Below are 18,200 nucleotides of genomic sequence, written 5' to 3'. Positions count from 1 at the left end.
GTTTTACTCAAAAATTCTTCAAAAGGATCAGTAAAAATTATTTAAAAAATTAGAAAATAAAATTGAAAATAACATTCTTCACACACTTTTTTCTTAAAACGATTTTATTTTTTGGCGGGTTTTTAGGTTTTTTTCTAATCTCTGTGAAGAAAATACATACATTGCATTATTTGAAATAACACACATTACTTTCTCCCTTACACACTTCTAGATATTTATTGTCGACAATTTTTATACCCTGAACAGGGTATATTAAGTTTGTCACGAAGTTTGTAACACCCAGAAGGAAGCGTCGGAGACCCTATAAAGTATATATATAAATGATCAGTATATTGAGCTGAGTCGATTTAGCCAAGTTCGTCTGTCTGTCTGTATATATGTATACGAACTAGTCCCAAGATATTGTTTTGAAATTTTGCAAACGTCATTTTCTCTTAAGAAGCTGCTTTTGTCGGAACTGCCGATATCGGACCACTATAACATATAGCTGCCATACAAACTGAACGATCGGAATCAAGTTCTTGTATGGAAAACTTTCACATTTGACAATGTATCTTCACAAAAGTTGGCACAGGCTATTTTCTAAGATAATAAAGTAATATTTGAAGAAATTGTGCAGATCGGCTTACTATAGCATATAGCTGCCATACAAACTGAACGATCGGAATCTAGTGCTGGTATGGAAAACTTTTGCATTTGACAAGATATATTCACGAAATTTGGTACAAATTATTTTCTGAGGCAACAATGTAATCTCCGAAGAATTCAGATCGGTTAACTATAGCATTTAGCTTCCATACAAACTGGACACATAGTTACTAAAAGAAATGCACCTGTGAAGGGCATATTAGCTTCGGTGCAGCCGAAGTTAAGGTTTTTTCTTGTTTGAAATATTTATTGCCTATGAAACAGATACTAATATGTATAACCGTAGTATTGACGCGATTTGAACAAGTTTTGGCATAGGGGCACACTGTCATCACAAAATTAAACTAAATTGAGATTATGTAAAAAAGGTGTAAATACCAATATTGTAGATGTGCTGTAGTCTTTGTGCGACCACCTATAGAAACTGAACAAGGCTAACATTGATCAAATGTTAACAAAAGAAAATTTCTGAGATATCACTGCGGGCATAACTTTTTTATAACTCTTGATTCTGTAATCACTTTTCCGTTGTGTGTTGTATTCGTATCAGAGTTTTCTGTAAACCGGGAGCAACTGACTTGCTGACATGGTCTTGCCGTGTTCAAGAAATTATGGATAATGTAGGAAAATGATTAGAAGTTCAGCGAAATCTAATGCGTCTCTTTGGTGACCGTATAGATGAGTTAAAATCGGTCAACATCCGTATATCCCAGGTTCAGATGACTCCGGTGAACTTAATGTAATAAACATTGTGTTGTTGACATCGCCTATGTTCTGTCACCTATAGTTGAGCCTATCGTCGGGAAGTAGATAGGCTTAAGTTGATCGACCGAAATCGTTGCGGTTTCGCTTCTGACATTTCGAAGAAATGTTTTTCATGCCTTGACATAAAGTCCTTCATACGGTGAAACGAATGTGTGGTGTGGAGCGCCGCGACGAACATGTCGCTTGTTCCTTAAAAATGAATGTGTTTCTCTGACCACATCGGACGGTGGGTCAAAATTCTGCGAAATAGTTTCTCAAGCGGTCTGCCATATTGGATGGTGAACAACCAGATCGTGACGAAGGAGCAAAGCGTTCTCCATAAACGAGATCGTAGCCTTCAAGAAACTGTGAGGACTTTCCACCATATCATTCGACTGCGGATGATAAGTGGTGATGTGTGTGTATTTACTACCGAGGAGACGAGCGAAAGCATTAAAAATCCATACCATCCGATAAGGTTATTTGGCTGTCAATACACGGAAATTGAAAGTCGTCTAGTCCCCATGTCACCTCGTTGATAAATCATGAACGGGTATTCGAAGAGACCGAATGGTGATATAATTGCACTTTTTTTGACACCTTCTTTAGTGACAGACATGTGAAAAAACTTAGCCTAGACAACAAAGTGCTTTTACATAATGCGGTCATAAAGCCGATTTGGATGTATGACATTCAACTGTGGGCTACGACCTGTGCAACAAATATTGATATAATACGAAGGTTCCAATTAAAAATGCTTAGAACAATCACGTGTTCACATGCGTAACCAAAATATCCAAAAAACCATGGCATCCTTATGGTAAAGAAAGAAGTAGAAGATAGCAGAATTGAATATATATCTAAACTCCCAGATCACCAAACCCTAAGGCTAATGCTTTGGTACATTCCTGCGATCAAACACGCCTTAAAAGAAGAGATATACCTGCGTATTAAACAGCAACGTATCACCAAAACAGCTCAATCACTTGCTTGAACCTGTCTAGTTTTTAAATAGAGTTAAGATTTTATAACTTATTGTTAGGCTGTAAAAAAAGCAAATCCTATAAATAAAATAATATTGAAAATAAAAAGATATTTGAAAGCGCGCACGAGATCAATGGTTGAAAATATTGTTTTGCCGGTTAAGTTTGTCGAAAACAAGTCTTACTTATGTCTGATGCTGCGTCTTATGTTTTGTTGGCTGACAGATTGCAGACAGCTTTAGCCTATCTGGCCATATAGGGCCGATGAGCAGTACTTCAATTTCTAAAAGTGTATTGGTTACTGATAACTAACATGCAACTTTTAGTCCAATTATCGGGTGTACGTACGTATTAATCGTATATCCATTTGCTGCTGTGAGATAATAGTTGACTCGTTTTCGTTATGGTAGTAATTTCGTCTGAAATTCCGGTGAGATGAAATTGTCCCTCAAGTTGGGCGAACCACGAAGCCGGTAATCGCAAGTGAAGGGCTGATACCGTAAATTGGTAAATACGTAGGTTTTGATAAACACTTTGGAACGGTCTTGTACTGTCAGCCACTTGCCTGTCCACGCTATCTGGCATAGCGGTTGTACTGAAAATTTATTAACCTCCAATTATCCTCCAATCAACAATCAAAGTATGCACAAATTGACTTTAGTCTAAGTTTTTTTTAGTAAAACTAGAAAGACTTTTTAAATTAAATTTGGCGCGAATACCCATTCGTCAAATTTTTTTCTGGGATGGAAATTATTCAACAAAGAATTTCCATTTAATTTTGTGTGCGAAATCAAATTTGCCGGAAAAGGCCTTCCGTGATAATTGTTTGCTGCGAGCAAGTGTTTTTGATTGATAAAAATTATTCCAAGAGGGCCGTGAAGGCGTTGACGACAAACCACGACCAGAAAAATAACGCAATTGGTGCCTGAGGATGGACGATAAACGGTCATAGATCTTACTGGCATAGTTGGAATATCGGAAGGATCAGTGAATTCAACGTGAAGCACGATTGGTTCCAATTTCACGAAATTTTTTCGAAAAACAGCGTCGCGTTAACGTCCGTGAAACAATGTTTTCCCACTACCAGGATGTCATGAAACATATATAAACTGGCGGTGAGTCCTGAGTCTGTACCTACGACCTAGATCACAGACGATCAATCGGCCGAATATAGTAGCAAAGATGAGCAGAAGCCGCAAACAACACGTCAAAACAGGTCAATAATCATGGTTATATTGACAGTTTTCTGCGATTACACGGTGTTCCGCACTCTGAATACTTTTGGACTGGAAGTAATTCATAAAAGGAGAACGGAATTATGGGTCGACAACTCTTGGTTTTTGCACCATGATAACACAGGTCCACAAAAAAAATCGATGAAAGGTTCCTTTGACCAAACATGGTGTATTACATGTATTTTGGGCCGCAGAAACCGAATCTGAAGTCCGTTTTGCTCCATCACGTCAGGATTTTTTTCTAACCTCAAAATATATGTCGGATTTTACTTGACAGAAAAAAATTTAAAAATATTAACGGACTTAGCTTAATTTTGGGATAGAGGGGTTTTGAGGGGTCCTTGCTTACGAAATTAAAGACAAATTTTCAAAATACAATATGGCGGATCCAATATGGCCGTAAAAATTTTCAAAAAATTCTTCAATTTTTAAGAAATTCTTCAATTTTTAAGAAATTCTTCAATTTTTATAAAATTTTGTAGCAAGGGATTTTCGAGGTCATTGATTTCGAAATTAAAGATACATTTTTTTTTGTTGTCGTAGATTTCTAGCAGGTGGAGATTACAATGCAAAACACATGTATTGGGGCTCACGACTAATTAATCCGAAAGGAAAGCTATATTAAACCGTTATAAATAGGCACAATAACCTTGAGATAATATCTTCTGATAAGCCGACACACTGACCTAGTGATCGTAACAAAATACCGGATTTAATTGATTTTGCTTTAATCAAAAATATAGATAAATCTTTTGATCACTCTCCTGTACTAATAAAGTTATGTGAACAACCCATATTCGTTGACCCAAAAGTAGGTGTAACATCTTTTAAAACGAATTGGCTAAAATATAAAAAATACGTTAGTAGCCACCTTAAGGTTGAGTACCAAATAAATATGGGAAGAGATATTGAGAAAAGGTATTTCAATCTAATTTGCCAAAGAACAACTTTAAGCTGTCATTCTTACCCAACACAGCCAAAGAGTCGTTCGAGTGTTTTAAGACTTCACCTTCTGAAATTATTGGAATCATAAAAGAACTTAATCCAAAAAAGTCGCCGGGTCTTGATAATATTACCATAAAATTGCTAATTGAGTTACCAATTATTGCTGTAGAAGTGCTCTCTTTGCTCCTCAATGCAGTCCTTAGTTTCCGGATACTATCCAATTTCATGGAAAAAGTCGCAAACTATCTTGATAGATAAACCTGGGAAAGACTTAACACAGCGGTCTTCATACAGACTAATCAGTCTTCTACGCTGTTTTTCTAAAATATTTGAAAAAGTATTACTATCACAGATGTCTCCTTTTCTCCACGAAAATAATATAATACCAATGCACCAATTCGGCTTTCGTGAAAAACATAGCACGATAGAGCAAGTAAATAGAATTACTAACGAAATAAGAAAAGCATTTGAGCACAGAGAGTACTGTTCAGCTATATTTCTAGACGTGGCTCAGGCGTTTGATAAGGTATGGCATGAGGGCCTTTTATATAAGATTAAAAATATTCTACCTTTAGAATTGTATAAAGCATTGGAGTCTTATTTCAATGGATAATTTATGGTGAAAGCAGGAGATTTCATATCTGATGAACGATAGCTAAGGGTATACCCCAAGCCATATATACAGCAGCTCTTCCAATAGAGTGGAGATCTCACTCCCCTTCCCCCGGCATGTACGGCGTTGAATACTTTCAGAGCAGAAGTGTTTTCGTTCATTCGGACGACATGACTTAGCCAGCATAACCGCAGTCTTTTAATTCGCTGAACTATGTCAATGTCGTCGTATATCTCATACAGTTCATTGTTCCATCGAATGCGATATTCGCCGTGGCCAACGCGCAAAGGACCATAAATCTTTCGCAGAACTTTTCTCTCGAAAACTCGTAACATCGTCTCATCAGATGTTCTCATCGGTATACTCTTGTTGAATATGGTGCCTTCTCGGTTAAGTTATGCAGCTCTAATTATTTTCGCCAAAAGTAGGTTGTAGAAGTCACACGAAAGGTAGTCGCCTTATCTGAAACCTCGTTTGGTATCGAATGGCTCGAAGAGGTTCTTCTCTATCGTGACAGAGCTTTTGGTGTTGCTCAACGTCAGTGTACACAGCCGTAATAGTTTTGAGGGGATAGCAAATTCAGATATCACGACATAAAGGCAGCTCCTTTTCGTGCTGTCGAAAGCAGCTCTGCAATCGACGAAGAGGTGGTGTGTGTCGATTTTCTCCTTACAGGTGTTTTCCAAGACTAGGCACTTGGTAAATGTCTGGTCGGTTGTGGATTTTCCTGGTCTAAAGCCAAACTGATAAGGTCCAGTCAGTTTGTTGACGGCATCCCACGGCATTTGGCGCAGATTTAGGGGTCCTTTTTGTGGGTTGGGCAGATCACACTTAAATTCAAATCGTTGGGCATGCTTTCGTCCGACCATATTCTACAAAAGGCTGATGCATGCTCCTTATCAGTTCTTCGCTCTTTTCCAAGACTTGGCGCATGGTAAGATATCTGGTCGATTGTGGATTTTCCTGGTCTATAGTCACTGATAAGGTCCAGTCAGTTTTTTGACGGTATCCCACGGCATTTGGCGCAGATTTAGGGGTTCTTTTTGTGGGTTGGGCAGATCACACTTAAATTCAAATCGTTGGGCATGCTTTCGTCCGACCATATTCTACAAAAAGGCTGATGCATGCTCCTTATCAGTTGTTCGCTGCCGTGTTTGCATTGCTCGGCCGGCAATACATCGGCCCCCGCCGATTTGTTGTTCTTCAGACGAGTAATTGCTATTCGAACTTCTTCATGGAGGTGCAATGGAACGTCTGCTCTATCGTCATCGATTCACTGCCATTCAGCAGGTTCGAGAAGTGTTCCTTCCATAATTTTAGTAAGGTCTGGTCATCTGCCACTAGATTACCTTTGGGGGTTTTGCAAAAGTATGCTCCTGTCTTGAAACCTTCTGTTAGTCGCCACATCTTATCGCAGAATTTTCGGGCAGTACCCCTGTCGGCCAGCTTGTCAAGCTCTTTCTACTCAAGCACTTCGGCCTCTCTCTTTTTTCATGTGTGCAAATGCTTCTCGCTTCCCTTTTCAGCTCTCGGTATCTCTCCCATCCCGCAAATATTGTGGTCGATCGTAACGTTACGAGGTAGGCAGTCTGCTTTCTCTCCGCAGCGACACGGCACACCTCATCGTACCAGCTGTTCTTTTGCATATTCCGAAAACCAATGGTTTCGTTTGCAGCTGCTCGTAAGGAGCTTGAAATGCCGTCCCACAGTTCCCTTATACCGAGTTGTTGACGAGTGCTCTCAGAGAGTGTTAGTACAAGTCGAGTAGATAATCATTCGACTGTCTGTTGTGATTGTAGCTTCTAGTCCACGAACCTTCCATGTCTTTGTTGAAATGCGTTTTTTGCTGCACAGAGGCAAGTGCGAATCCTGGATGCAACAAGATAGTGGTTCGAATCGATGTTAGTAAAAAACACTGGAGACGTGTCTTCCGTCTATCACAACATGATCGATCGGTTTGATGGCTTTTCGATCCGGAGGCAGCCAGATAGCTCATGGAGACTGAATTTACCAACTGTTGTGCCAAAGTTACCGAGCCCAAATCAGTGATATGTTGAAGAACTACGCATTGATGCGGATTTTGGCTAGAAGGATTTGCGCTTAATGAGATGGTACGGGTTCTTAATTAAAAGATTTATTGTATTATTAATATACGAAACTTGTTTTTTAAACATAAATTTTAAAACATTAATATTGCCGACATAGTTTACTTTTTCATTCCAAGGAGTATTAACATTGCTTAGTGCGACACAATTCTGTGGCAAATCTCACGTTTCCAACACTATATGGTATGACACAACGTGATTGGTAGCAGTGGTGATATACGACTGCGACGACATCTATTGAATGCTTATTTCACACATTTTCTGCATTAAACTGTCGCATATACCACATAGTAATATGTGTTCACAAATTTTGTTAAGATATTTTACTTATTGGCTTATATATTTCGTATAATGTCAACCTGAAGGTTGATAATCGTTATTTGAAATATATTGATATATGTGGCTTTAGTGAGATCTGTACATTAAACTTATTATCGAAATACCAGACCAGTTACTTGTAAGTGGATCCGACTCGTCATCCGTTTCCTTTATATACATACATATGTATAATATCATATTTTTCTTGATTAGTTTTAGGTGAATAAAAATACAATACTCTATTTCAATATGTTGATGTTATTTCAACTAAGCTAATTAGCTAAATATAATTCAAATGCACATACAAAATTCAATAAAAATTCTCAAATAAATTTAATTTATATTTTATATTTCAGTATCCGGTTGAACATAAGGTTTCACGTGTAAGTACTCTTATCCAATTACAAACGGGTTATAAGAAAGTTTAAAATATTATGTTTTTATTGTAAATCAAAGAATTTGTACAATTTTATTAGATATCGATATTACAAAAATAAATACCTAATTTTTTAGTTATCTACAATAGATATGAATGTAAAAAATATTTTAAACTTGTATAGGAAAACTAAATTTTCGCAGAATTATATTAAATTTATTAGATTAGTTGAAAAAACTAGAATATTTCTATAGCTGACGACCCAATATATTTACTCTGGCAAAGAAGGTAATAATTATGTAACAAAAATCGATAAGCGTTGGTATTCTTCCATTACAATGTTCATGAAACCATTTTATTCATATGAACCTCTATAACTCTATAACTAAATATATTTGTAATTGATTTACGAATGACAAATTTTTTTTCTTAAACTAAACTTAATAATTAAATTTTATGATATTTGTTATTTTCTTAAATTCTTATTAGATCATGAAACGTTATTCTTTTTAGTCTTCGCCTGCTCCTTCCAGTATTTCCTAGTTGCCGGGCTTCACGACTTTGTAACTTTCTTGCCTGTTTCGATGCCGTTCCGCGAATGACTTCTCGAGCCACTTTTATATGAAGATCACGATGTAGATGCGGATTGTGTCTGTGTCACGGGGCATTTTCAATTTTTCGTGAACTATATTTTGGAATTCTTACAACGCGATTAAGATTATATACTTTATAACAAATTTTTGCAACGCTTCGATGTATAACGGTGCAGCGCATCCTCATAGTTGAATTCCGTATGTCCAAATAGGTTTCAACGTTTGATTGTAGACTATGATTTTATTTGAAGTTGTTAAGGGTGATTTCTTGCCGATTAACCAGTTTATTTTGTTGTATTTTAGTTTTAGTTCTGAAACTTTTTTTTGTATATGCTCCTTCCAATTCAACTTTACATCCGGCGTCATAACAAGATATTTCGCCGAGGTGGAGTACGGGATTACTTCATTCCCAATATGTAAGGGGATATTCGTACCACTTATGTTAGTGGAGTTTATATGAGTAGACAACTCGTTTCAAGTACTGTGCTATTTCTGCGCCCAATCTACAATTTGATTTAGTGAAGATTGCATTTTGAGCGACGTTTCAACTTAACCTTCCTCGGTTCTTCGGGTCATATTGACCCGAATGTAAAGTTTAATTTATAATAAAAGTAGTAATATCTAATTGATTTCATAACGGCTTCGTGACAATTATTAATTATGCATTTATTGTAAATTAGTATTGTGAATTTATGCTGATGTCTGCTAAATTAAGGAAATACGCATTTTTTTGCTCTTAGGATCCTCGGGTCATTTTGACCCGAGTATGAAAAAATCCTCGGGTCAGAAATACCCGTCTTTGATGAAGTACAATGCTTTGATTCAAACATACAGCTTCTAAGACCATATTTATTATTGTTGAATATCAATTATACCCAAGTCACTAAGCGATTAATTGTTGATGGTAATCTTAGAAATATTATTTCTAAGTGGGTAGAATCATATTGCTTTCGTCGCCCTCTTACAAGCGTTGACAGTTTTTTGTTTCATTTTGTTTCATTAGTTATTTGTACTCGTCGCGTTCGGTTGTTTTTTTCAATGGCTCACAAATTGAGTGATTCCATGATTTCTCAATTTATAAACTACGATATAAGTTCTGAAGATGAAATAATAAGTGAAACAGAGAATAATTCTGATGGAAATCCTACGGACAATATTCAACCAAATTGGAACATTGGAAGTAGTACCGATGAAGTACCTCTTTCAAGATATAAGTATGACCAATAATAGTGTTAGTGAAAATGAAATGTTATCAAAAACTGGTGAATTTGTGTGGTCGAAAATCCCATTAGAAGGAAGAGGTCATTTGGGCAGCGCAAACCTAATAAAACTTACACCAGGAATTACCAGATATGCTTCTAATCGCATCAATACATTTAGAAGCGCTTTTGATTTATTTGTAAACAAACGCATAAAATCTATAGTTTTGAAACAAACAAACATGGAAGGATCTTCACGGTTTGGAAATGAATTCGATGCGATGGATGAAATAGAGTTAGATGCATATCTAGTTCTTCTTATATTTGCTGGCGTTTTCAAGTCTAACGATGAAAGCCTCGACAGCTTGTGGTCTGAAGTTTATGGACGACCTATATTTCGAGCAACAATGTCCCTAAAACGGTTCAAAAAAATTACCGCCATTTTGCGTTTTGATAAACGTTCGGATCGAGAAGCAAGGAGACAGAGTGATAAATTAGCAGCTATAAAAGATATATGGGATGAATGGGCGACACTATTGCCTACGTACTATAATCCGAATGCAAATATCACAATTGACGAACAGCTACTTTCATTCAGAGGTCGGTGTTCTTTTCACCAATATATGCCAAGTAAACCGAGTAAATACGGCATACATTTTTGGATTTTGTGTGACAGTGAAACAAGATATGTTCGTTCAATTCAATGCTATACCGGAAAACTTCAAGGAAATGCTCCGGAAAAAAATCAAGGAATGCGTGTTGTTTTAGATCTGACAGAAGGCTAACAGGGCTACAATCTGACATGTGATAATTTTTTTACATCATATGAATTAGCCGAAACACTTTTAGACTGTAAGCTTGCCGTTCTTGGAACTTTACCAGATAAAAATAAAAGAACTAGTGTTTTCATACATTTGCATTCAATTCAAAAATGGTTCTTGGAGCTTTACGCAAAATTAAATGCCAGATACCATTAGATCTTTTGGATACGAAGAACTAGTGTTTTCATCCACATTTGCATTCAATTCAAAAATGGTTCTTGTCTCATTTATTCCTAAAAGAACAAAAACGTAATTTTACTCAGTACAAACCACAATAAGATTGAAATACATGATTCAGAGCAGAAAAAACCTAAAATGATCATGGACTATAACGCAACTAAGGGAGCTGTTGATTTTCTAGACAAAATGGTTTTGGCCTATAGTTGCAAACGAATGACAAGAAGGTGGCCTGTAGCCATATTTCATAATATGATTGATATCTCATGTTTCAATGCTTACGTATTATATTGTGATACCAATCCTGATTGGAAACATAAGAGGACTGTACAAAGACGTCTGTTTTTAGAAAAACTGGGCATGGAGTTGGTCAATGATCACATTGAGCGTAGGAAAACTCTTCCTCAGACAAATGCATTGCTGGAATTAGTACAACGAGTGAAGACAGGTGTTACTGAGACAACAGCTACTTTCAGTGCACAGAGTTGTAATAAAAGAAAAAGGTGTAATGTATGTCCGTCATCAAAAGATGTCAAAACTTCGAAAATCTGTAAAAAATGTAAGAAACCCATATGTCCAAGACATTCGGAAATTATGTGCCTCTCATGTTGTCAAGAGGAACAAATGTCATAAATTGTGTCTTTTTTATTTGAATAAATATATAACATAAATAATTCCATCTTTATTTAATTTATAAAAATAACACCGGGTTTTTTCTAAATCGGGTCAATATGACCCGAAGACCTTAAGTTTGCGTAGTATTTGAGGAACCGAGGAAGGTTAATGCTTACGGGTCGTGATGATGCAGGTATCATCTGCAAATGTGGCAATTGCGCAGTTTGGCGGCGTAAGCATGTCGCTAGTAAACAAAATGTATAAGATTGGTCCCAGAACATTTCCCAGGGGTACACCGGTTTTTATTGGCTGTAACCTTGTATATTATTATCCCTGCTTGATCCTGAAGTAGCGGTTGCTCAGGTAACAGCCAACTAGATCGGTTAGATACTATGGTAAATGAAGTGATACTCTATCGAACGCCTGGGATACGTCAAGAAAAACAGATGTGCAATTCTGTTTTTTTGCATCGTATCTTCGTTTATGCTCGTTATTCTTTGAGATGTAAATCCAAATTGATGAATTTGTGTAAGTCCCTTTTCTTCAATTATGTTTTGAAGTCTTCTTATGATTACAGCTTCAAGTAGTTTGGGCCAAATAGGCAACGGGGAGATTGGACGATATGACGAAGCCAAGTGCGCTTTTGCCCTGTTTTTGTACCATAATGATTTCAGATACCTTCCCTGATAATGGGAGGTATCTGAAATTTAGTAAGTAAGCTTTGCTATTGCTTTTCGCGTTAGATTTTTTAGTACATCAGCAGTCACCAAGTCGAAGCCGAGGGCCTTTCTTAATTTATATATAGTTTTAATGATATTTTCCACTTCTTTATTTATTGCTGGTTGGATTGGATTTGGATTGGATTTGGATTCTTTCAGCTTCGGTAAAATACCATAGAACGCAAAAATTTCTCTGACAAAACTACCGCTTTTTCTTCGCACCTTTGGCCCAGGATGCGTTTGGCTTTTTGAGGGGTGTATTCAGCAATATTGGTTTCCTAATATTTTTTTATAACTTTCCAAAGGAAATAATCTATATTTTTGTTTGGCGTTATTTTCTCAATATAATTAGAAATGTTGTGGTTTGTAAATAACATTATTTTGGTGCTGAGAAGCTTAGTTAAATTGTTTAATTATGTTTTATATTGAGGAAATCGCGTAATGTGCCATTTTTTACGTAGTGTTCTCTTTTTCTTTATGAAATTTAAATTATTGGATGGATAATTAGTATAACAGTTTTTTTTTTGGTTTAGGAACAGGAGTACTTTTCCAAGCCAATTCTTGACTAGTTTTCGTAAGTGAATGAACTTCATCTTCTTAAATATCTTGAGTTGCCATATTTACTTTAGCATCAACATTTTACTAACTTTGAAATACTCCCAATCCGTTTCTATTCTATTATTCTATTAGTTAAGGTGGTATCTTTTAGATTACCATATAGGATTAGATGTACTGGCGAATGGTCCGAATTTAAGCCCAATTCATTTTCCATTGTAATGAAGGTCTTAGATATTTGTCGAGTAATAGATCAGGTCAGGTAATTTTTTTGCGTCGGAAGGCCAGTAAGTCGGCTTGCCAGTAGACATGACTTCGCATTCAATAGTCATAACAGCTTTAAATAGCTCTTGCGTTAAAATCACCTCCCATGGTGCTTTAGTATAAGTTCTGTGTACAAGTCCATTTTGATATTTTGTCTAGGTGGGCTATATATTATAGTAATACTTATTTTTCCGAAACTAGATTCACATGGTCGTGGTTTAGAATTCTGGGATATTTGTATTAATTTCTTCGTAGTGGGGAATATTATCTCTGATAATCCGATGGTTCGACCAATACGTCTTGTAGTTTTTGCCACGTGATGAGAAGGTAAGTCAGGTCTCAACCTCGTCTAACCATTATATATATTATAAAAAGTGTAATTGATATTCCTGGTTATCCTAATGAAATTAATTTGGTGAGTGACGTTTAATGTATGAATGAATTTATTTTAGTACCTAGAAAGAACGCAATCAGTTTTTATCACAAAGCGAAATATGCATTTCACACGTTGTTAATTCTGACATATGCGGTTGTAATTACCATATTGTTACCAAATTATAAGACCTCCTTTAGTTGGTATAATTTTTGTTTGAGAACTTGTCGTGGTCTTTATCGTGATGGGTGTGACGTAAAATATATACATATATGAAGTTAATTTGGTACCTAGAAAGAACGGAATCATTTTTGTTTTATTACAAATCGAAATGCATATGCATTTCACACGTTTTTAACTCAGATACATATGTTGCATTAGTAATTACAATATTGTTACCAATATCTTAGCCCGTCTTTAGTTGTTGTATACTTATTTTATTTGTGAAATTATCGTAGTCTCTTTCGTGTTGGGAAAACTATTTCTTAGACAGAAAAGGATATAGCAATAAATTTTAACTCTCGCAACTTTCAAGGATATCTTCTTATTCTTTACGGGCCTAGACCCGCTTACGCGGTTATAGCCAAGTTGACAACATCGCGCAACGGAGTGATGATTTTCCTCTTCCTCTGCTTCCTAGGAGGGTATTGCGCCGAATACTTCCACGCTAGAGCGGTTCCATCCCTACGGCCGACACGACCTAGCCAGCTTAGACGATGTCTTTTAATTCGCTAAACTATGTCAATGTCGTCGTATATCTCAAACAGCTCACCGTTCCATCGAATGCGATATTCGTCGTTGCTAATGCGCAAAGGAAAACCGTTACGTCCACTCATCGGATGTTGTCGTCTTGTGAATACCACATAGCAGGACGGGAATAAAGAGTGACTAATTGAGTTTGGTTTTTGTTCGATGAGAAAGGACTCTCTCAATTGCCTACTCATTCCGAAGTAGCACCTGCTGGCAAGAGTTATTATGCTTTGGATTTCGAGGTTGACATTGTTTTTGCTGTTAATATTGGTTCCAAATAGAGGAAACAGTGACGCGGGAGCCAATTCGCCTTGCCCTCGATCACTGCATTTCAAGTATTTGAACCATGGGAAATACTTTAATCCTGGTCGAGACCAACGGTCTGATACACTTAGTCGAGACCAATGGTGTTTGGCCCCTATGTGTTTACATACATTTGTATGGAAATACGTGTTGTATTGACGCTCATATATGTATGTACAATATAGATACATTTTTGAAATTTCTTACCTCTCGATTTGGTTTGGGCATACTCTGAACTACCTGAAGTTCGGGTGTCACCGAACATTTTAAACTCTCGCATGATAAAGTGATAATCGAGATTTCATTATCCGTCATTTACATTTTTTTCAAATACCGTATTTGTGTAAAGTTTTATTCCGCTATCATCATTGGTTCCTGATGTATATATTATACAGAGAAGGCATTAGATGGAATTCAAAATAGAGTTATATTGGAAGAAGGCGTGGTTGTTAACCGATTTCACCCATATTTCGTACCTGTCATCAGGGTGTTAAGAAAATATTATATACCGAATTTCATTGAAATCGGTAGAGTAGTTCCTGAGATATGGTTTTTGGTCCATAAGTGGGCGACGCCACGTCCATTTTCAATTTAAAAAAAAAAAAACCTGGGTGCAACTTCCTTCTGCCAATTCTTCCGAAAAATTTAGTGTTTCTGATGTTTTTTGTTAGTCGGTTAACGCACTTTTAGTGATTTTCAACATAACCTTTGTATGGGAGGTGGGCGTGGTTATTATCCGATTTATTCCATTTTTGAACTGTATATGGAAATGCCTGAAGGAAACGACTCTGTAGAGTTTGGTTGACATAGCTATAGTAGTTTCCGAGATATAAACAAAAAACTTAGTAGGGGGCGGGGCCACGCCCACTTTTCAAAAAAATTACATCCAAATATGCCCCTCCCTAATGCGATCCTTTGTGCCAAATTTCACTTTAATATCTTTATTTATGGCTTAGTTATAGGTTATAGGTTTTCGGTTTTCGCCATTTTGTGGGCGTGCCAGTGGGCCGATTTTGCCCATCTTCGAACTTAACCCTCTCAATTTTTACTCAAGTTACAGCTTGCACGGACGGACGGGCAGACGGACGGACGGACAGACAGACATCCGGATTTCAACTCTACTCGTCACCCTGATCACTTTGGTATATATAACCCTATATCTGACTCTTTTAGTTTTAGGACTTACAAACAACCGTTATGTGAAGAAAACTATAATACTCTCCTTAGCAACTTTGTTGCGAGAGTATAAAAATGAAACTCGTATGCGGCTTTTAAAATGAAATACAATGTATTCCTTTTCGTTCATTTTTTGATTTATTTAGGAGCATGTGAATCAGTTTTGAGCGATTTTTCAATTGATTTTATGATGATGGGTCCTGAGGAATACAAAAAAACATATGTAATAAATTTTCGAATGCTGTTGACAGACTGGATTTGAACACTTAGAACAGAAAAATCGAGTCTTACGACGCAATTTATCGCTTTCTTGCAAACAAAGTCTGCAATGTCTCCTTCCTTTGAGTGTGTCAGCACCTTTTGATGTTGAAGCTACTAATCGTGATGGGATGTGGAGTGAACGACCGAAAAAGGATTCAAAAGCCAAACGACAAGATAGATGTTTGATGACATTGAGATTGTTCATACGATTTTTGATATTGAGCGTTGGTAATGTTCTCGATAAATTGTAAAGAAAAGTGCGTCGTGCATCCTTTTTATCTAGATGGTCGATTTTTTTGCAAACAACGAAAGCAGCCAATCCCATCACATCCAACAAGTTGCAAAAAAAGGCAAATGTCCATCGTTTCGTTGGCCGTTTTGTAGTGTAATGGGTAACCATCTGATCCATGCAGTCAACGCCGGCCTTTGTTGAATTATAAAATAAAATTTTCTTCGGAGCATAGCTACAAATCGAAACGAGATTATCGTGAAACCCGAAAAGAATAGAAAGCAATGGACGAGACGGATTTTTTTTTCAATTCTTCGGGTAAACACTTCTTATTGGCGCGAATAGTACCGACGAAAGCAAGTCCAATGGTAGCCAATCGTTTGGCTCCTGTCAGTGTTGTGAAAAAGTTGTCAGCTACTAGTATTGTTCTGCCGGTGTTTTCGTACCGTTTCACGAGTTTGAGCAATACATTTTCTCCTTGGTTCACTTCACGCTCTCCGCCATCCTTTTTTCCCGTGTACAATATACCTTGCAATGGGTATTTTGTTTGTGAGTCACATGCCCACCAGATTTTCACACCGTATTTGGCTGGTTTTGATGGTATGAATTGCGTAAACTTTGTCTTGCCACGATACGGAAACAATTGCTCATCAATCGTTACATTTTCATGCGGCTCATAGTTTCTGGCGAGGTATTCATTTAAAAAATTCCATATATCGCGAATTGCGGCAGCCTTTTCAGATTGTAGTCGGAATGAACGTGAGCGACCATCATCGAAACGGATATATTGCGTCAATAACTTGAATTGTTTGAGTGCCATCGCCGCTCGAAAGATGGGAAGAGTATCTGTTTGCCACAAAAGTGGTGTAAACTGCATATTATTGTGCGTTACACCAGAGGCAATAAGAATGCCAATAAATGCATCAAGTGCTTGTGAAATCCATCCAAACTTTAGGTTTTGAGGTTAGATTTTCTGCATTCCATTTTGCAAATTGGTCTCTTCTATAACGATTTGTTTGACTGATGATAATGAATTAAATATTGGTAGTAAAAAACTGTTTGAATACCTCAATGAGAACAGAGTTTTGTTGCTTCGGTCCAGGCCTAAAGCGCATAATATTGTGTGCACGAGTACGAATTGCTTCATTAGGCTCTTTTTTCCATTCTGTCCCATCTTTACCGTAGTAAGAAGTTTCAGTACCAGCTGGAGTTTCGCGCTCTTCTTCTTCTACACCAGCGATTACTTTCTCTTCGTCGCTATCTTATATTTCATTCGGCTCGATTTCGATTTCGTTTTCATTTTCCGATGCATCTTCAAATGGCACATAATCGACATCTCTATCATCGTCATCGCTTTCGAATGGATCCACTTCTTCACGCACAACATCATTATTTTCATTTTGAATGTCATTTACCAATGCTGATGTTAAGCGATAATAAAAAGCTGCACTGATGTTTCTAGAACGTAATCGTATATTATACTCGTACACATATTCCACTTCATCACTCATTATTATAACCAAAGCGAACAGAATAATAAAAAAACAAGATGAGAACTGGCGAGAAATATGCGTATTTTCACAGTAATATGTTGTGCGTTCAACTATCTGTAATCAACTGACTTGCATAATACAAAAGAATACAGAAAACGAATTCATTAGAGAGAGAGAAGAAGAATACTGTAACAAAAATTAACACACAAAATCCTTGTTTTGTTTGCAAACAAACTCTTCTTTTGATTGTTTCCCTCTTTTTCTCTTCTTTCGGACGAACAAGTCGAGCGCAAAGAGCTCGCTATAGACCCGAATGAACATATTTATGCATGTGAGTATGTTTATATGAGTGCTAGATAAACATACAAACCAATTTGGACATGTAACGAACATGAAAACAGATAAATCAACCGTGCGAAGTGATAGAAACATACCAAAGTTCAAATATTTTCATACAAAAGCCAAGCACCATTGGTCTCGACTAAGGTGTAATATTATAATATCATTTTTTCGTCCTTTTCGATACGACATCCTTGAATTTTTTTTCTGAATTCTATAGACAATAAAATTCTAGGAAGCTACCTAGAAGCGCAAGTCGTTTGCTACACTCTAAGTATATTTAAATAATATTTAAAAACAAAATGGCCTGACCAGACCCGTTGGTCTCGATGAGGGTTAAGGTGTTGGCAAAATTGAAAGTTAAAC

The 18,200-nt window shown here is 36.8% G+C and overlaps 1 protein-coding gene across 3 annotated transcripts in view; it reads left to right on the top strand.

Moving 5' to 3' along the window:
- The window catches only part of LOC126763911 (protein anoxia up-regulated-like), a 50,318-nt gene that overhangs the window by 15,973 nt on the left and 16,145 nt on the right, over nt 1-18,200 (top strand). For 2 of the 3 annotated variants that reach the window (XM_050481678.1, XM_050481676.1), the window contains exon 2: nt 7,948-7,974. The exons of the other annotated variant lie outside the window; for it this stretch is intronic. In XM_050481678.1, coding sequence (XP_050337635.1) covers nt 7,948-7,974 — 27 coding nt within the window. The remainder of the gene's footprint in view (nt 1-7,947; nt 7,975-18,200) is intronic. 3 annotated transcript variants of the gene reach the window in all.

Source organism: Bactrocera neohumeralis, unplaced genomic scaffold (assembly GCF_024586455.1).
Source record: "Bactrocera neohumeralis isolate Rockhampton unplaced genomic scaffold, APGP_CSIRO_Bneo_wtdbg2-racon-allhic-juicebox.fasta_v2 cluster09, whole genome shotgun sequence".
NCBI classification, from domain to species: Eukaryota; Metazoa; Arthropoda; class Insecta; order Diptera; family Tephritidae; genus Bactrocera; species Bactrocera neohumeralis.
Note: the sequence above shows the minus strand (reverse complement) of the source record. Positions and strands in the feature narration are given on the sequence as shown.